This window comes from Dermacentor silvarum, chromosome 5 (assembly GCF_013339745.2).
Source record: "Dermacentor silvarum isolate Dsil-2018 chromosome 5, BIME_Dsil_1.4, whole genome shotgun sequence".
Lineage (NCBI taxonomy): Eukaryota > Metazoa > Arthropoda > Arachnida > Ixodida > Ixodidae > Dermacentor > Dermacentor silvarum.
The window spans coordinates 166,099,429-166,120,310 of record NC_051158.1 but is presented as its reverse complement, the minus strand read 5'-3'; the positions used below and the strand labels follow the sequence as shown (position 1 = coordinate 166,120,310).

The following is a 20,882-nucleotide window of genomic DNA, read 5'->3' as shown; positions in this document are numbered from 1 at the left end:
TAGTGCGCGAAGACAAAGGTTAGTGAATTGTGCGCGTGTGAACGTGAACATGGTGAGCGCAAGACGACGACTGACAAAGAGCGTCAAGCACGAGGCGCCGCGGCCCCCCACAAGAAAAACAAACAAACAAACCAAGCGCCATCCAATTGGAAAGGACCACGGCGCTCACGGGGGCCAATAACCGATGCCCATGGAGCCCGAAGATCACCAATCCAAAAGTAACACACGGACCAGAGGGAAGAAAAACGAGGCACGCTGGCAGACGGAGGAAGAGTTCCAGAAGTGGCACCAGGAGAAGGTCGGCCACCGGATCGGGGTTGAAGACGGCCGTCGGGTTCCGGACCCGAGCCACCAGGACTTCACCCAGCCGGGGCCTCCTGCCAACCTATTCCTGGGCGTCGCTACTCCATCTGTTCGGGAACTGCTGCCCGAGGCCGGCGAGCGTCTGCACCCGTGGGCAGAACGAGAGCTGTCCGGCTATGGACCCGAGTTCCATGACTAGCTGCCCGGCCAGAACGCCGCCGCCGTCTGCCCGTGTCGCCAAGCCGTCTGCCTTCCTGGGCATCGCCACTCCACTCGGTCACAGACTGCTACTTGAGACCGGCGAGCTCCAGCGTCTGTAGGCAGCGATCGAGCTGGCGGGCTACGGGCCTGAGTTTGCGGCCAGATGTCTGGCGAGAAAGCCGCCTCGCTCTTCACGTGCCGCCAGCTGCCCGTGTCCCTTCCGCGAGCCGAAGCCGATGCGATCGGGCACTCTACCTAGTCGTCGACCAGCCCGTCATCCAGTTGGTGAGACGAATGCCCTTCCTTTCGTCGCCTTACCACCACCCTTCCACATTGAACTGTTACGCGCGCCGTCACCTATGACTAGCCCTAGCTCTGTGAGTTGTCTAACTTGGATTTTACTTGTGCCTTCCTTTCTATACATTTCCTTTGCTCTTCAATTAATTTCTCCTACTTGCCTTCATAACGTGTATATTAAATATCTCATTCTGCTCTTTGAAACCAATGGTTTTGTCCTTTGATTTGGTCCTCTGAGGCTCGGCCTCAGAGACCTGCTTTGAAACAAGATCCTGCACATCACAGATATATACATATCAGACATAAAACAGACATATAATCAACAATTGTGCACAAATCATAAGACTGCTAATGACATTAAATCCACCGCTTTAAAGAATGAATGCACCAGTAATTTTATTCCTCTTAACCCCATAAGGGTCTATTTTTCGTGCCAAATGCAGCTCCCCCTCCAGGATCGAATTTTTTATTGAAGATTTAAAATCCTGAGCTATTTTGAAAAACAGTTAATGCACCTTTTTTAGAATGACAATAAAGTGACGAGAAATATTTTCTGTAGGTAAACATGCATTGTTTAATCATGAATACAGAAGGGCTTGCATAAATTAATCTTTTAAGAACAAAAAGTGCATACACTGACTTAGATATATCCTGGTTCGGCACTTGTGGAGTAATTCAGCATCGAAGGAATCGCCGCTCGACTCACATGCAGCAGAGCAACCTGTGCGCACGGCCATAGCAAAATCGAATCGTGTATATGAGCGCACGCAAGAAAACCCAATGTTTGTGCGCCCGTCACAAAAACCGTAAGAGTCAGAAACTTGCAGCAATCCTTCGTCCCATTGCGAACGTGGGGCGATCAGTTTTTACGATTCTCGAGAAAAGAAACACAGGCATGGCAGCACCGTTCGTATACGGCGACATCACTTGTATGTACCAGTGCCTACCTGTGAGCAATAAACCAGCAAGCATCTAGCGGTGACCTTAATGTTACAACTATCAGATTTCACTTCATCGTTCCTTGCGTGGCCTACAACTTCTCAGGCCTCCTTGTTACCCTCTGTGATATTACCCCATATACAGTGGAACCCCAATTATACGACTTCGAAAGGGCCACGCAAAACTGTCGTATAATCTGGGTGTTGTGTAATCGCAAAACTAAGAATATAGGCAGTGACATTCAGTCTTGCCCAACAAACGGGCACAGACCGCCTGAATAAGCCTTCAGTACCAACCTGCACAGCTCCAAAGAAGGTAGCAGAAATTGTTTAATTACCGCATTTAATCGATTGTGATGCGAGCTTTTTCATGACTTTCTTTGCATGAATGCGACCCTTGCGTTACACTCCAATAATGGCAAAACTGACTACTTTAAACAAATATTAGTAATCCCGCGATTTTTAGCATTATGTTGGCAACCTATAACTTTACGTCTCGATCCAATCCATAGACTAGTCGACCAAAGTCCGAACTTGTTGGTTGCAATCATAGTTGAAATTGACGCTGCTTTTGCTGTGATGCTGCGATACCGTACAACCATTTGCGGTTCGACTCTGCTCATTCACGACGTTATGGTGACGCGGCAGCATTCGGTATGACGACCGCTTAAAGAGACCGTAAAGGCGTTTATTGCACGGAAGCGTTAGGGCTGACCGTTCGATCAGTTCAGGGAACCGCGAGCATGAATGACGTAGTCCGAGCGATGCGCTGGACAGACTGACCCACTAGACAGCTCTGGTAAGGATGCCCCACTGCATCGTCCCTCTTCTTCACTACAATTACCCCGGGGACGAAAAAGGGAGCCGTCCGGCAACCTAACAGTTCGTCACTATTAGGGGATCATAATACGGCTTGAGGCGCTCGACGTTGACAATGTCGCGTCCGCAATGGCGCATGTCCGAAGATGGTTCAGCGGGCTCAATCACATAGTTGACGGGTGATGCACGCTCGATGATGCGGTAGGGGCCTTCATACTTAGGCATTAACTTGGCAGACAGACCAGGTGCAGCGGAGGGAACTGAGAGCCACACAAGCGCTCCAGGAAGAAAGCTGGGCACAGAGGTGGTGTCACCGTGAGTGTTCTTCTGGCGCTCTTGGTCATTGGAGGTAAAAGCCCGAGCGAGGTCGCGGCACTCTTCGGCATGTCTCACCGTATCAGAAATGGGCGCACATTCAGATGCGTTGGGCCGGTATGGTAGCATTGTGTCGATGGTGTGCGATGTGTGCCGGCCGTACAATAAGAAATATGGCGAAAAACCAGTAGTGCTCTGCGTAGCGGTATTGTACGCGTAGGCGACGAAGGGCAGAATGGCGTCCCAGTTTGTGTGGTCGGAGAAGACGTACATTGAGAGCATGTCGCCGAGCGTAAGGTTGAACCGTTCCATGAGTCCATTGGTTTGAGGATGGTACGCCGTTGTTGTGCGTTGAACAACGTGGCACGAGGTTGCATCGGCGATAACGAGCGCCGGCAAGGAGATGGGGAACGGCGGGTGTTCGGTGGCGGGCGGTATGTCGGTGACACACCGGAAGGTGGGTCGTAAGATGGACGGGGCGAACAGTTTGGCATGGATGATGCGACGCTGGGCGGCTGCACACGATTACAGAAACGAGCCACGTGACCGGCGTAGCCGCAGGCAAAGCATATATGCCGGTTGTCAGACGTACGCCATCGGTTCGCTGTGGCTGGTCCCGCCCACGTCGGAGCACGCCCTGTATGGAGCGGCTGGTGATATGACTGTATTGCGGGCTGCACTGGTGGCCTAGCCACGACGTCGGCATAAGTGAGAGGCACAGGCGCAGAGAGTGGGTGGGGCCTCGCAACGACTTCAGCGTAGCTGAGCGGTGCTGGTGCCAGGGCCTGTTGGGGTGGAGCCACGACCTCGGTGTAGCTCAGTGGCACAGGCGCAGGAACAGGGTGGCGTTGGTCGGGCAATACCTCGGCGATTTCTTACTCGATGGCACGGCGGAGCGGTGGCACGATAGTCGAAGCGGGCTATGGCACATGCGGTGGCTGAGCAAAGCGTACCAAGGAGAGTTGGCGTGCTACTTCCTCCCGAATGAATGCCTTCATTTCCGCAAGCAGTGCGGTATGGTCGAAGGTGGTAGCCAGACCAGCGAGGTGTTTGTCGCGTGAGGAAGACCGACGAGTCAACGAGCGCTGCCTCCATAGCTCCACGTAACTTTGGCATAACGTAACAATCTCTGTGACAGATTGTGGGTTCTTAGCGAGCAGCATGTTGAAAGCGGCGTCCTCGATTCCTTTCATAACGTTTCTGATTCTGTCCGATTCCGACATCGCCGCGTCCACGCGCTTACACAAGTCAAGGATATCTTCGATATAGCTAGTCAAGGACTCTCCCGGCTGTTGGGCTTGTTCTCGCAAGCGGGATTCTGCTCGCACCTTGCGCGCAGCAGGACGACCAAACACAGCTATTAACGAGGTCCTGAACGCGGACCATGTAGGAATTTCCGTCTCATGGTTGTTGCACCAGAGGCTTGCCACGCCGGCGAGGTAAAAGAGCACGTTGCTGAGTTTCGCGGCATCGTCCAATTTACTCGCTCGTACGTGGACAGCCAGTCCTCCACGTCGTTGTCGTCTGTGCCGCTGAAAACAGGAGGATCCTTGTGGCGAGGTAGACCAGAGCACACGACGAAGGGTGTAGGAGGCGTTTGCTGGGTCGTCGGCTGAGATGCGTCCTGAGACATGGTTGAAGAGAGGGTACGGGATCGAAGCTCCAGGATGCATTCGAGCGTAGCACTCTCCTCCACTTGTAAAGGCGTTTATTGCACGCAAGCGTTAGGGCTGACTGTTCGATCAGTTCAGGGAACCGCGAGCACGAGCGGCGTAGTCCGAGCGATGCGCTGGACAGACTGACCCACTAGACAGCTCTGGTAAGGATGCCCCACTGCATCGTCCCTCTTCTTCACTACAAGAATATCAATTTTGATGCCGAGGAGCTGGGAAAATACGCCGCAGCACGGTGTCTCGATGTTAACGATTTGCGGGTCCAACGGCAGGCCCTTTTTAAATGCGAGGCCAGTTGGAAAGGCTCTGTGGAACTTGAAGCGGCCTGATACTGACCCCAAATGAAATGGTTGTGTGGTCTTTTAAGAAATATTTAAATTTCAAACAAGCTGAAGAGCACAGCAGATGACTAGATTCCCGGGAGATCACTTTTGGAGATAGTTTCGCTTTCGCAAGACTCGGCTCGTCCTGGCACCAAACCCCTCGAAGTATACGGCAGAGACGATTCACGATAAGCCCGCAACTGTGACGGCAGACATACTTAATTAACGTGTTCAGTTGATTGGGCTAGAAAAAATTATTTTAAATGAGTGCCTATGCTCTGATATCATGGTCAGTCATCGATGCGACCATAACAGACTGGAGAGATTTGCAGTGTGGCCGATACCTTGTGATCAAAGTGCACAGAGACCAAGCGCGACTGGCCCCACGAACGGAGAAATGTGCGATGAAACCATCAGCTGTTGAACCGGAAGCGCCGAGCAGACAATGCGTCCCATGAGCCTTTAGGAGTGTACGCCTCACCTATAGCTTAAATCTGAACAAGCCTTGCCACCTGTATAGCATTACAATGTTGTCATACATCACTCAACACCATTAGTTAAATACACCTTTACTGCAGCAACAGAAGTATTAGAAGAAACAGCAGGCCTTGAGCAAATGGATATACATACCAAATTCTGGACTGAGCTGACCAACAGCAATCAGCACCTGCGGCTATTTGTTGTCAACGATGCAGAGACCGCCTAGATCTTCATGGACACAACAAACATCAGCAGAAGCTGTAAGGATAGCAGCAGCGAAAATACATTAGACAAATGGCTGTACACACAGCCAGGGATATGGGCCCAGCATACTTCACCACGTAACTGCCACAAATTGAAACATATGCTCCTCGCGTTAGCGTGAAAAAAGTTGCTTTAGCTGTAAACAACGCGACTGTCTAGAGTTGGTTTAGGTAGTTCGTAACTGATATTCTAAAAACAGCACCGACAAAAATTAAAGCAGATACAGTGCCTGTGTCATCGACCTTCTTGGTGTTGTTTACAATGTCGATCACGGATACAAAGTTACGCACATGATACGTGAACAACGAATGAAACGGCCGTGTGTATAATAGAGCGATGAGCTGATTCGTGCACTCACATATGATTACCTGCTCGCTCACCACGTACACATTGAATGACACAACTCCACAGCTCACACAAATGAGCTGCTAAGAAGCTTGAAGTGAATAGACTGTCACCATCCGAGTGCAACAAATGGATATGCTGCGGTCAGCACGAGCAGCGAGGAAGGGAAACAAATGAATGCAGCCATGTGTGACCACGGCTGAGCACAACAGCACAACCATCCCGTGAGCTCCGCATGAGACGCGTCTCATAAAGGCGGAGAAAAAATACCCGCGAGACAGCATTTGCAGCTCAGTGCATGTGCATGCGTTTTTTCACGTCACGACTAAAGACATGGCAACACACGCATAGCTGCTGCACATTTATAACAGTGGTTTCAACTAACGGCAGCGCATGAGAACTGCTGTAGTGCTCGTCGAAGGCACAAACGGGTTATCCTGCGATTTCTGCGAGACTGCGGCAACCGTTTCGTGCTAGCTGGCACTCCGAGATCACTTTAAACCGCACGAATTAGCAAACGCGGTTGCCCCTATCATGCGAAGGAATGGGTGATCGTACAGAAATTCTAGCCGTACTCTCACCTTAGCTCCGAATGCGCTGCGGTAGTAGCACCGGCAGCTGGGCAACAAATGTCATCAAGCCCTGGCGCACCGCGATGTCCTTAACTCAGAGCTTCTAAACAAGTACAAAAAACAAACACGCGAGCGACAACGCACCTGTGCACGCGAAATTCGCGCGATTAGTGCGGAAGATAAACGGGCCTGCTTGTCGTGAGTAGTCTCGTCACAGAACACCTATATAAACAAACTGTCTCGTCTCGTGAGAGAGGCGAAGTTGTGGTCGTGCGAACTAATGACACTGCGATCGCGTCTTTCGTCAATTCTGGTTTCGCTTCTGGTTTCGCTTCTGCTTTCACATCTGTATCAGGGGCTGAATCTCGCAGAGGGCATTAAAAGTGCGCGAGTTTGCTAATAGAATGAATCTTTTCAAATATTCATTTTTCCCACGCACAATTAAACAATGGAACAAACTCCCGCAAGAAATTGTCTCCGCTCCCCTTTCAACGTTTCCACTTGTCCTTCACATCCCATTTCATCTCAGCCTGGGCTCACATGAAAGTTATATTGTTTACAGTTTCTTCTCCTCCTTCTAGCGATTTGTGCTTGCGATTTGTGCTTCTATTTGGGCTTGATTTGTGCTTGCCGGTCGATCTGTGCGATTTGTCCTACCAATTTATTATTTTTGCCTTTGTTAATTTTAAACGAAATTTTATAGTTGTTCTGTGGATAATTCCGAATGAGATGTCCCCAATCTGCATTTTTCTATGTATTTGTATTTTTTGTATTTGAATGTTAGTACTTCCCCCCTACACTAATGCCCCACAAGGGCAGGGCGCTGTAGGTACTGTAAAAAAAAAAAAAAAAAAAAAAAAAAAAAAAAAAAAAAAAAAAAAAAAGACAATTACCAGAGAAAGATTATTCCCGTATAAATCCGCGTAAGAGCTGCACTCCCAACTTGAAAGCAAATCTTTTTTTTTTTTTTAATCCAACCTAGAAGCAATCGCGTTCAGCGGTATTCCGATCGCGCTCCACTGCGAATTTTCTCGCGCAGCGTACTTTCGCCCGTCGCAACTATAAAGAAAAAAAGTAGACAAGAGAGGCGCCCCGCCCTGACCACTGAAGCGTAGCAGCCGATTTCCACCGCAATTAAAGTAATAGTCCCGCTGACGCGACTCGGCCCAGCTCGAAGCGCGGGCTGCCATGTCCTCCGACGGCGGGGTCACCGGCCGTCCGGCTCATGACGTCAGCGTAGAGTGCGCGTCCATTGGTGGATGCATGCTCGTGTGCATCCACCTTTGAGGGGCAAATGTCGGTGCCTTCTAAAGTAAAGATGGCGAGAGGAGGCGATCACAGAGGTTTACGGCGGATTTCATACTCGTAGTTGGAAATGCTTAGAAGTATTCAAGCTCCTAGACTGGGAAGGCTTAGGATCGAGTGAGGATGAACGGCGAATATCTCAGCAACCTTCGGTTTGCAGATGACATTGTCCTATTCAGCAACAATGGAGACGAATTACAACAAATGATTGAGGACCTTAATCGAGAAAGTGTAAGAATTGGGTTGAAGATGAATATGCAGAAGACAAAGATAATGTTCAATAGCCTGGCAAGGGAACAAGAATTCAGGATCGCCAGTCAGCCTCTAGAGTCTGTAAAGGAGTACGTTTATCTAGGTCAATTACTCACAGGGGACCCTGATCACGAGAAAGAAATTTACAGAAGAATAAAATTGGGTTGGAGTGCATACGGCAGGCATTACCAAATCCTGACTGGGAGCTTACCACTGTGGTTGAAAAGAAAAGTGTACAATCTTTGCATTCTACCGGTGCTAACATATGGGGCAGAAACTTGGAGGGTAACAAAGAAGCTCGAGAACAAGTTAAGGACCGCACAAAGAGCGATGGAACGAAAAATCTTAGGACTAACGTTAAGAGACAGGGAGAGAGCGGTGTGGATCAGAGAACAAACGGGGATAGCCGATATTCTAGTTGACATTAAGTGGAAGAAATGGAGCTGGGCAGGCCATGTAATGCGTAGGATGGATAACCGGTGGACCATTAGGGTTACAGAATGGATACCAAGAGAAGGGAAGCGCAGTCGAGGTCGGCAGAAAACCAGATGGGATGATGAAGTTAGGAAATTTGCAGGCGCAAGCAGGGGCGGATCCAGGCTTTTGCTGAGGGGGGGATCAGCTTCTGTCAATGATGATGATGATGATAGTAGCCTTTCTTATTTACCGAAATTTACCGTTTTTCCTCACGATAAACCCGCGTTTTATACGGCTAAAGCAACACCTGTAGCCCTCCGTGGTGGCTCAGTCAGCTCAGGCGTTGAGCGCGAGATTGCGGGATCAAATACCGGCTGCGGCGGCCGCATTTCGATGGAGGCGAAATGCAAAAACGCCCGTGTTCTTGCGTTGTAGTGCAGGTTAAAGAACCCCAGGTGGTCAAAATTAATCCGGAGCCTTCCACTACGGCGTGCCTGATAATCAGAACTGGTTTTGGCACGTAAAACCCCAGAAAGAGGAAGAAGACCTGTAGCGAAGCCAGGTATCGGTTTCTCCGAGCTTATAGGAAAAGGATGTTACCCAATACAGCCATGTGCTTGGCGGCTGCGCCTGATAATACAGGGTGTTAAAAATTAAGCTTTATGGTTTTCTTAAAGTTAGGCACTGCGAGGCATGCGAAAACCACCTGTGCAAATAAGTTATGTGGCTAAGGGGGCACAAAGTGAGATGATAATTATCGCTGTGAGCAGCCCAATTAACTAAAATTGAACAATTATTTTTTGTTGACTACAGTAAGTGGGTATGTTTGTATTGAAAACTTAGAGACAGTCGAGTTTCTACACAGTATCAGTCGGAAGAATTATTCTAGCATGTCCGTGCTCCGAGATATCAGACTCCAAATTTCAATTGTCGTACTGCGCAGAATAATCGAGAATAAAGACGCGACAATTCTCATGAATTCCCGTGAATGACCATGAAGCTCAGTGACCACTTCTGTGGAGGGATGGCGGTGCCATCTTTCTTGAGTCGTGGTGGTGTGTTGACTAGAGGAACGTTCTTGAATACGGGCGTAACAGTCCGCTCCAACGCAGCAACCAATACGCTGGTTGTTTACGATATGCGAATCACCGCGTATGAAGACTCACGACGCCACCTACAAGAATAACGATGTGGCGTAGTAGGCGAGAGCGCGAGCCAGCGTCTTCATGTTTTGTTTCCCACGCGACGTCATCCTGTTACACAAGGGGGCATCTGCTCCCGTTTCTCTAACCACGCGACGCCATCTTAGGCCCGCGCGCTGGCGTTGCCCGCTGACGTCACGCTCCCCCCCTTCGCAGCCGCGGCTCGAGGCTTCGCCCCGCTCCGCGAGAACGCCCACTCAGATAAAAGGATCCGGTGGGCTTGAGCCTCCTATTCTTAATGTACGACAATAAAACTGCGAAGTTACAATGAAAAACTTACTGGTACTGTGCTCGTACTGGATATTGTCAACGTGTAACTGTGATCACAATGAGTGCTACAGTTAAAAAAAGTTGCCTATGCGTAGTTCTTATAGTTTAGCTGTTGGTTGTTATGATTTATATATGAAGACTTCAGCAAGAGATCTCTCTCATTAAGCAGGTTGGTCGCGGAACCGATGACAGCCAATGAGGCAACCGTTGACACCTCAAGGGGAAACTAAGTTAATCAGGCGCCAAGGCGCTCGAGCGGACCTCGGCGTGTTTGGCAAAATGGACGTCCCCTCGTTCATTCGACGTCCCCTCGTTCATTCGACACCATTCGCGCCAAGAGGTCCAAGGTGTTCATGAGAAAAATTAACTACGGCAACTTCGCGACACCACACTCCTGCGGAATACAACTATAGATAAGCTTGTGAGCGAGCTAGCTTTACTTCTACATGGCTGATACCACTGGTACTCGCGAAAAATACTTTTGAAGAATGCTGGTGGCCATATTTTTTTTTTTTTTTGCGACAGGGCCATCCCCCTGTCAGCGAGGGGGCGATGCAGAAATCTGGGGGGGGGGGGGGTCAGGACATCCGGACATCCCCCCTGGATCCGCTCCTGGGCGCAAGTTGGAATACGCTAGCGCAAGACAGGGTTAATTGGAGATCGCAGGGAGAGGCCTTCGTCCTGCAGTGGACATAAAATATAGGCTGATGATGATTATGATGATGATGATGATGATGATAATGATGATGATTGACATTTTAAGCCAACAAAGGTCGGCATCATTGGACACATTTAGGGACGTCGTGCAAATGTTTGCGGAGGGCAAAGGTGAACACCTGCGAAACTTTTTGCCGGAAATGGCCAAGCTAAAAAATTGCGTAGGCCATACCGGTCTCGTCGACCACATCCGAGAGGTCCTTTTCTTGCCTTCGGCGACTAAGATTGTACTTGCAATCAGTGACTGGACAAGCCCGTTTGAACCATCTGGCAATTTTTGCACACCCACAAAGAACTCTCCCGTAAAATCAATTTGAGAGAGAGAAACAGCTTTATTTAAATTAAGATCGTGCTTGGTCACTGTGGGTGGAGCCCCTCTTCCAGGGCCCCATGGCTATTGCGGCGCGCCGGGCCTGGTCGAGGGTCGCCATTTGGCTTCTCAAGTCCAGTTCGGAGAGTCGCGCTTCCCACGACCAATTAGTAGTAGTAGTAGCGGCGAGACGGCGTCTGCCGTACGCTGCGTGCATTGGTAAGTGATGTGTTCTAGTGTCGGGGTGGAGTCGCACCATGGACATCTGTCGCTGTGTTTGTTAGGAAATATTTTGTGCAGTCTATGTAAATGTGGGTAGGTGTTTGTCTGTATTCGGTGCCAGTGCCTCGCCTGTCGCCTGTTTAGCTTGGGGTGAGGTGGAGCTTTGGTTCATCTTCCTAGTCGTTGTGCCTCAAGTATGTCTCTCGGTGTGCTGCCGGGTGTCGGAGAGGTGTCCGTTCGAGCGGTATGTATCGCGGGTCGGCCTGTTATACCTCGAGCCAGACGATCCGCCCAATCGTTGCCTTCCACTCCGGTGTGCGCGGGACACTGCAGGTTATCCCGTGGTCCATTTGGAGGCTTGGTCCTAGTATGCGAAGGACCCCGGCCGGTAGAACTCCCCGAAGGAAGAGCCAGCAGGCGTCTTGCGAGTCTCTTGGCCTCAGCGTCTCGAATGGCTAGGGCCGCGGATTCCGCCGTGGCACTTGAAGTCGTGCGTACGGACGCTGCTACGATCGGTCTCCCCCGGTTTGTCGCGACAGCCACATAAGTAGGAGTCGCTGTCTCACCTCAGGGGTATAAGCCCGCGTCAGTAAAGTATGTGTCTGCATCCTCCTGCCTTTTGCGCAAGATGGCTGCTCGGGCTTGTCGCCGTTTCACGTGGAAGTGAGGGTTCATGTGACGTGGGATGGGGTTCACATGGATTCTTGTTCGTAGATTGGGTGGCATAAATATGGTCTCGTCTCCGCAGAACTGTGGCGTTAGAGGGTATCGTAGTCGTGTTAGCACGGAGCGCCCCTGGGGCGTTGCGTTTAGTCTTTCGCGCTGGCCCATGAGTGTGGCCGCGGCGAGTTCTTCATATGTGTTCATCATGCCCAGCTCGCTGAGACGGTCAGTGCTCGTGTTTTCGGGCAGGCCGAGTGCCGCCTTGCAGGCAATCCGGAGCAGTCGATTTGCTAGGTCGATGTCAGTTTGTCGGGCCGCTTGGAAAGGCAGAGCGTAAGTGATTGTGCTTATGACGAAGGCCTGCACTAATTTCATGGTGTCTGTCTCCGTCATTCCCTCTCTGCTACGTGCTATTCTGTTAATGAGGCTAGTAACGCTGCGAACCGTGCGCTTGAGTTTGGGCAGGGCGATGCCGGCACTGCCCGTTTCCTGTATATGCATTCCGAGCACTCGTAGCTGCTGTACTTTTCGGATGGGTTCTCCGTCTAGAAGTAGTTGTAACGGCGGAGCTCTATTGGCTTGGGTTCTTGGTGGTCGAATATGTATGTATTCTGATTTGCTCGGTGCGCATTTCATGCCGGCATGTTTTGTGTATGATTCGACCGTGTCTAGGGCTTGCTGAAGTGTGTTTTGTCTGTCCCCGTATGAGCCTTTGGTCGCCCAGAGCGTAATGTCGTCGGCGTAAATTGCCACGCCGAGGTCTTCGTCTTCCTGTAACTGTAGGGCGAGCTTGCGCATTCCAATATTGAATAGGAGCGGAGAAAAAATTGCACCCTGAGGCGTGCCGCGGCCCGGCAGTTCATATGGGAGTGACCGTGACGCTCCGAGCGCAATTGTTGCAGTGCGGTCACGCAGAAAGTCCTGAATGTAATGAAATGTTCATTCTCCGCATCCGACGTCCTCAAGGCCTTCTAGTATTGCGGAGTGAGATATGATGTCAAAGGCCTTTTGAACGTCAAGGGGGAGCAGGATTCTGTCTAGGCTGCCTGGGGGAGGGCTGAGGACCTCGTCTTTTAACATGAGGAAGACTTCCTGTGCAGAGCAGCAGAGACTCCCTTGCGAAAGCCGAACATCGAGTCGGGAAGAAGGCTGTTACGCTCGAAGTGATTCTCCAGCCGGGTGTACACGACTCTTTCAAAGAGCTTGCCCATGCACGATGTTAATGAGATGGGCCGCAGCTGTACGATCTCTCGTGGCTTACCAGGTTTTGGGATCATGATGATGTTGGCCGATTTCCATGGCGCTGGTACCCGACCTCACCTTCCTCCAGACCTGATCGTTGAACAAATGCATAAGCTGTCCGATGGCCGTGTCATTGAGATTGCGAAGCATCGCATTGGTGACGCGGTCTGGTCCTGGTGCTGTGTTCCTTTTGAAAGTCTGCGCGGCTGCGTAAAGTTCGGCGAAGGTGATGGGGGCGTCTAGATCTTCGTTGGCTTCCCCATGGTATTCTTTGGGTGCTGTTGTAGGTGTTTGAGCCTCACCGGTGTAGGTGGTCTTGAGTTGTTGCAACAGCTCAGTCTCTGTCCCTTGGTACTTTCCTATGAGTCGCCGCATGACATTAGCAGTTTCCGTGCGCGTACTGGTCGGATCTAGCATGCATCGCAGTATGGCCCATGTCTTCTTGGTGCTCAGTGTGCCTCTGAGGGAGTCACAGAAGCTGTGCCAGTTGTTGTAATTGAGTGTTCGAGCGTAGGTGTTTGCTTCTTCCGCCAGTCGGTCGATTCGTCGCCTTAGGTTACGGTTGTGGCGCTGTCTTTTCCACCTCTTGCTGAGACTTCTACGAGCTTCCCAGAGATGGGCTAGGTGGTTGTCTATAGCCGGCGTGTCTGGCAGTGGCGCACCGACGGGGGGGGATTCGGGGGTTGGAACCCCCCCCTGAGGCCGACTTAACCCCCCCTTTTGTTTAACCCCTTTTCTTTTCTTACGTACTGCAATTAAGATGTAAGACGCGCAATCGTCTGTACACTCGCAAAAAGCGAATTTTTTGACAATTTCCCGTGAAGAAATCGAAATTAGTGCTGTTTAGATGGTATTGGCAAACTGTCAACCCCCCCCCCCTGACAGAGATCCTGGGTGCGCTACTGGTGTCTGGTGTGGTTTGGAGCTCCTTAGTGGTGGCATGATAGAGTTCCTTTAGGAAATTATTCCATCCTTCTGCCATGGTGGGTGTCGAGGGGGCTGTCTGCTGGCATTCTCGGTATTTCTTCCAGTCTGTCAGCCTGGCCGTCCCTAAGGCTAGGCGGACCTTTGCCGTGTTCACCGTCGTGCATAGGATGTAGTGGTCGCTGCCTAAGTTTTCCTCGAGGTTACTCCAGGTAACACCGTTGTAATTGTTGATAAAGGTAAGATCCGGCGTAGTGTCCAGAGTCACGCTGTTGCCTATCCTTGTAGGAACTCCCGGGTGTGTGAGAAGCAGTTACTCGTGGGCCTGGGTGGCGCTGAGTAGATTGATTCCCTTGCTCGTATCTCGCCCGTACCCCCACTGGGTGTGCCATGCATTAAAATCGCCAAGAAAAATCAATCGGTCCCGCTTTGAAAGCAGTGTGGATGCGTGGTTCAGGATTGTCAAGAAGTCGGCCTTGCGTTCGCTAGGAGGACTGTACACGTGCACTAATACACATTTAAGGCGTCCTTTCTTGACCGGCCAAATTCTGACTATTTGATGGTGTGTTTCGACCCCCGGTATTACGGTCGTGGTTATGGCTAAGTCCTTCCTTGCCAGGGTCGCTACAGCTGGGTGATCAAGGTCGAGGTAAAGACGATGACCACCGGTGGGTTTCGGTGTTTTCCCGACCTCTTTCAGGCAAATGAGGTCGGGTGGGACTAGCGCCGCCTTGATGTATTGTGTGAGTATAGCGTGTTTGTTATGTAGTGAGCGACAGTTCCACTGCCAAATAGCAAGATTCTCTTGTTGTCTGGATGCTCTGTTAGCCATGTTGGGGAGTGCCCAAAGTTGCTTCCTCAGTCTCCGTGGTTACGATGTATTTGACATACGGCTTATCGTCGCCAATGCTAGATTGTCGCTTGCGGGTCCTCTTAACGCCTTGAAGAGACTCATCCACATATTGCTTGAGTTCATGGAACTCCTTGTACATAGGTTGCATCTGTGTCTTCATATGTTGTAGTTCCTCTTTCATCTGAGCGAACATCTGAGTGTTGTTTGTAGCTCCGCAAAGAGTGTCGCTGGTGAAATTGGTGATTGTGGTGAGGTTTGTAGAGGGACCCTCGCGTATTCGAGGTCTTGTGGGTGTTGTTGCTGCTGTGTGGATGGTTGGGGTTTCTGTGATCCTATCAGTGCATGCTGTTAACGATTCCACCTGGCGTTTTAGTATTTCGAGTTCATGTTTGGTGCTATCTAAGTTAGCTTTGAGTTTGTTTTCCGCGAGAACGCGCTTATATTCTTCACTCTGTGTGATGGATTTGGTTGTGGAGGACACGACCCCCGCCCAGCTTACCTGTGCCAGTGTCTTCTGGGGAGTCCCAGCACCATGCGGAGGGGTGAGAATCCCTGCCAGCTTCTTCACCGGAGTCCGGGAACGCTCACGATTCTGTTTCGGTTCGGCTGTCTTGGGTAAAGCAGGGACAGTCAGCTGCGGAGATCTTGAGCGGGACCTGCTTCTAGTTGCTCTGCTGCGTCCTGTCTTATCCTTGTAGTATTCTTCTTCATCCTCCGAGAAGAACCACCGTGGTTGTTTGGCCGCCTGCTGTCGAGATGTTCGAGGTGTACGCTGTGGTAACTGTTTCAGTCGCTTGTTGCAGCTTCGATCCCCGGTGGGATGAGCCCCGCCGCACGAGGCACACTTAGGTTCACATGGGTGTCCGTCGGTTGGATTTTCAAGTCCACATAGTTTGCAGATGCGGCGGTCGGGGTTGGGGCAAACATCCGTACGGTGCCCTTTGTCGCGGGATATCTTGCAGACTTGAATCGTGGCGCGGAAGGGATGGCACAAAAGTTCTCCTCCGTAGTAGTAGACCGTCTTAGGTAGTATGGGCCCGCTAAAGGTCAAGGCGGCACTCTTGGTGACACCTATCATGCGTGCCTGCACGAGTTCTACTCCATGCGTGCGCACCCGCATATTTGCAAGCAGTGTCGGGTGGGGTGTGTTGCGGAATTCCGTGAACCACCCCTCTTAGCGCGTCTTCTCCTGTCGCCGCATACACTTTGACGACGTAGGCATGATCATTGATCGTTAGGTTTCGTACACCTCTTGCTTTCTCAGCCACTTCCTTGTGCTTGGTGGAAAAAATAGCTATGTTAGATCCCGGGTTGATTCGTAGGATGAATTGGTCCCCTGAGAATTGGTGTTGACAAGCTTCGATGACTGCTGTCGCAAGTGTGGGTGTTACGATGTTCCGCAGTGGTAGTCCCTGGTGCGGTCTTATTATGATTTTAAAGTCGTCTTTCGGCAAGGGTGGGAGTTTAGGGAACTTTTCTTTCGGTCGTCGCGTGGTACTGGTTTGAGAAGAGTGTTTGGGTGCCGCATTGTCGCGTTTGCGTTCCAATGCTTGTTGTTTGCGCTGACGCAATGTAAAAACCGTCTGCCAGTCGGCTGCGGTGTCGAGCAAGCTTGAGAGTTGTAGGTTTCCACTCACCTCTTCGCGGTGGTTGTGCACGATCGTAGGTGTGCATGGTCCCGTTAGATCCATTCGGTCATCGTTTTCGACTGGACGAGATCGTGTTCCGGTGGAATCAAAGTCTTGCGCCCCGCCTGTGGCCATGGTTAGACCAAACTCCGGAGCCAGAGCCCACGCCTCCGGCGCAGCCGCTACCGCCGCGCCAAACTGGCGGTAGGCCTAGCAGCCCCGCCGCGTGGTACTGGCCTGTTTCAAATCGCTGCTCCCCGTGAAGACGTCCCAGGGCCGAAAGGTCGGTCTCCACTGATCATTCGTAACTTCACGGCTCCGTCGGTCTGCGTCGTCGATGGGTCACGATTAGGTTTGCCACCGCAACATTGAAAAATGCGGAGCTCAACGCGAGCCAGTCTACACTCGAGACTTCGTCGTCGTCTTCAATTTGAATAAGATTGCCGACGACTTCATTTCCAGATCAAGTGCCCGAACGAACACTTCTTCAATGATAGTGAAATCATCGCATCAGACAACGAACTTTCTGCTTAATAATTGCTGTCTTTAATAGGAGAAAGAAAGGCACCAACTTACAAGTCAAAGCAAACCACCTACATTGCTTAGAAAACAACGCAAAAAGTTATACAAAGGAACGAAAATGGGGTCCATAACAGCGCAAGCAGAGGGAGGGCATTTGGGTAAGAAAAGACGCGTGATCGCGCTATTTGTGAAACTCCCTAGTCTATCTGTGTATTTCCCTCATTAATTTTTATTCGTCGTATGCTGCATGTGCCTCTCAATAACACAATCCACGTTGTTCCTATATTGTTAATATGTTTATTTATTTGGCCACCTGATAATTTTTGCTCTATAATCATTTGTTCTGCCTCCGGAAAATAAACGACACCAGTGGCATAAGGAATGCTTTGACATGTAATAAACCTATGGCGTTATGGAATCACATTATACTTATGCTAATAATTCTAGTCATGAGTTGTGTTCAGAAATTGTTATATATCGTTTAATGTTTATATATGTTATGTACGTATTATCTTCTCAATAACTGACCTTTCGTCAGGAAAAGATTTCTTGATTGGATCTTTTGTATAAAATCTTTTACAAGGCGTTACATTGCTTTTTCATAGATGTGTACTTGTGGGATTTATTAAGCAGAAGACACATGTATCTCCCTAACGTGTTTAACTGAATCCGCTTGTCGCATGGCTCAACAAAGAGACGCCAGTCTCTCGGCGGTGCGAGGGTACTCATGCTGTAAAACTGCGTACTCTGACGTCTTGCAAGTACTCATATAAGCTCGTCACTCCCTTCAGCGAACCATCTTTCGAGGTCACACAAAGTCCCCAGTGTAAGTGTTATTAAAGGTTACATATATATATATATATATATATATATATATATATATATATATATGGATACATGGGGTGGAGTTCGGAAAGCTGGTCAGCCCTGTTGTGTCTGGCGGTCCCTCGGGACAAAGGAGGCCGGCGCCGACTCAGACGCGCCAACCTGGCGCTCTTTCTCGCGGCCGAGAATTGTCACCTAGGACTGAGGGATTAGCAGTTGGTCTCCAGGCTACCTCATGCGTCGCTAAACGGCAGCGTCGCCCCTTTGGTGCGGTTCCGTGTATTACCAGCGCCGCCCGAACCACGACGAGGCCTGGCGCCCTTTCGAGACAGCCACCGTCCCCCCTGGTTCCGCGAACTGACCGCTATGGAGAGGCGAATCTTGAAGGGGGCCAGTGTCTGGCAATCCCGGGGGAACGACATCAACGTTCGGTTCCCAAGGTGTCAACCGCTGCCTGTGTTCGGGGGCGACCTAGCAAGATTGGAGGCGGAGCCCGGTGGGAAACGACGACACATCACGTGCGGGATATGGCCACCTGATCAAAGACTGTCATTGGCTAAAAGAACTAAAGTGTATTCCCTCGTCGTGTGAAAGAGGGAAACGGAAGGGATAAAACAGAGGACTTGAGCGTTGTGAGAGAGGTTTGACCATGTAGCGCAGGCTTGATCATGTAGAGACGCTCGACCATGTAGAACGCTCGGAGATGTAAACGCTACCACATGCAAAGATGTTAGCACGTAGACGGCTCCAATATTCTGGAGCCCTTCTTGTAAAATACCATGTACAGTGTATATAAAACAGTTTTCTAATCTCCCTGGATATCTCCTCCTCTCGGCACCTGGCACGGCAGAATACATGGAGCCCTTCGTGGCCGCTCGGACAACGACATTCGCAACAGCCCTCCCCCCCCCCCCCTCCCTCGGAAAAACGAAAACTTTCCGCCTGTGAGGTCAAGCATTTTATTAAGGCAGCGTCTCCTGTGCCGCAGTGCACTCTAGACGAGTCCACACAGACACGGCTCCAGCAACGCACGGAAGTGACGTCACTTTAATAAATTAAACTAAAAACAAGCGAAATATATAAAATCTTACTAGACAATACGTTGAACTTATATCGATATGAAAGAAAGTTGTCTTACGCGTTAATTAATATACACATTTTGATTAAGGACATCATCGCAAAATGTTTTCAACCATACTAGTCATGGGTTCCTGTATAATAATAGTTAACGTTCAGTATTACAGGACATCAAAATATTATATTAGCTATTAGGTGCCTGCAGAGAAAGAAAGCATTATTATTGATCTTATTAATTACAAATGCTTGAAATATGAAGTGTTTCTAAACTGAAAATAAACGACGGAAACGAAAGTTACATCATCAAAGGCAGAAAGTGATGCTGCTGCTTAATACCTCATCATTGTATGACGCCGCTAGATCGGTGATGAACATAATAATAATCTTTATTTGCACTGAAAAAAAAAGGGGGGGGGGGGGCAGAGGAGTAAATAGAAATAAATAGAAAGAGGGGTATCGCCCTCTAGCGGCCGCGAGAGGGCCGCAACGTGCAGGCAAGCGAGAACAGCGAGCGCACCTCCGAAACCTTTCTAGCCACCATACAGATTGCACCCCGCGCCCCCGTCCTCCAGTCTCCACCAATGGTGACGAGTGGAAAGGGCGAGCAGCCCCAAGGGCGGCTGAAGCAAAATAAAAATAAAACCAGTTGACAGCTGGGATTCACGCCGTCGAGTCATCTCTCTCTCTCCTCCGCGCGTACTCGCGTCCCAACAGTGGTGACCCAGACGAGGCTTAACGACAACCACATATCGATGCCATGGAGACTACAGCCGACGCACCAGCCATCTCCGCCGTCGACGTTAAGCCACCGCCATTTTGGACAGCCGACCCAGAACTCTGGTTCCTGCAAGTGGAATCGCAATTCGCCGCCCGACGCATTACTACCGACTAGACAAAGTACCACCACGTGGTCGGCAGCCTTCCATCTACAACTGCGAGCGAAGTACGAGATCTACTGGTCGCTCCACCTGCAGTGCACGCGTACACAACGCTCAAGCAACTGCTCATCAGCCGCCTCACGCCATCAGAGCCTTAGCGACTGAAACCGCTGCTACACGGCGCTGAGCTCGGCGACCGGACCCCTAGCCAATTGTTGCGCCACATGCAACAGCTGCTCGGCACGACGACCACCGACGTGGACAGCAGGCTGCTTCGGGAGCTCTTCCTGCAACGACTCCCCACAAACGTGCGGAGTCGTTGCCTCGGCTGCCGACAAACAGCTTTCTACGCTGGCCGAACTCGCCGACTTAGTAACGGCAGTGGCTTCGAAATCCATCACGGCGGTGCAAACAGACATGGGACTGCGCACATCTACCAACGAGCTGAATGACATAAGGGAGCAGATCTCTCACCTCGCCGACACCGTAGCAGCCATACGGGACGGCAGCGCGCGCGCGGAGCACCAGCGTGCCGCAGCGCAACCCCAGCAACTGCGACAGAGAATCTGTTGGTACCACAGGAAGCACGGCAACGCGGCCCGCAAATGTATTCCACCTTGCGAGTACGCGGGAAACGACCGCAGCCGGCACTGAGGGCGACCAGTGTTCCGGATACCCCAGAGCGTCGTCCTTCAGCGTTCTTTCACACCGACCGTGGCAGTGGCCTGCGATTCTTCGTGGACACCGGTGCTGAGGTGAGCGTGGTGCCGGCTTTCTCAACAGAGCGCCGTGTCTCCAGTGCGTCTCCCCTTCAGGCGGTCAACAATACCATCATTTCCACTTACGGATATCGCTCGCTGCCACTGGATTTAGGTTTGAAGAAAACATTCCGATGGATTTTCATTGTGACAGAGGTGAAATTCGCTATCCTGGGAACAGACTTCCTTCGGCACTTTGGTCTTCTCGTCGATGTGCGCAACAGACGACTCCACGATCCCGTGTCGCAAGCGACTGTGCAGGGCAACCCCTCAAAACACTCTCTGTT

General features: G+C 50.7%; 2 protein-coding genes across 13 annotated transcripts in view; both read right to left on the bottom strand.

The window, feature by feature from the left end:
* Window positions 1–6,775, bottom strand: part of LOC119454535 (gastrula zinc finger protein XlCGF7.1) — a 455,522-nt gene extending 448,747 nt beyond the window's left edge. The window contains exon 1 of one of the 3 annotated variants that reach the window (XM_049667027.1): window positions 6,753–6,775. Coding sequence is in view for 1 of the 3 variants with exons in the window: in XM_049667013.1 (XP_049522970.1) it covers window positions 1,749–1,773 (25 nt within the window). In the remaining 2 variants the exon portion in view is untranslated. Of the gene's footprint in view, window positions 1–1,748; window positions 1,786–6,752 lie in introns of those variants that run through there. The other 2 variants (XM_049667014.1, XM_049667013.1) reach the window with 2 other exon arrangements.
* Window positions 1–20,882, bottom strand: part of LOC119453864 (gastrula zinc finger protein XlCGF7.1-like) — a 310,713-nt gene that overhangs the window by 245,988 nt on the left and 43,843 nt on the right. For 6 of the 10 annotated variants that reach the window (XM_049666964.1, XM_049666960.1, XM_049666956.1 and 3 more), the window contains exon 3: window positions 5,500–5,553. The gene's annotated coding sequence lies outside the window, so the exon portion shown is untranslated. Of the gene's footprint in view, window positions 1–5,499; window positions 5,608–6,539; window positions 6,615–6,674; window positions 6,816–20,882 lie in introns of those variants that run through there. The other 4 variants (XM_037715912.2, XM_049666959.1, XM_049666962.1 and 1 more) reach the window with 4 other exon arrangements.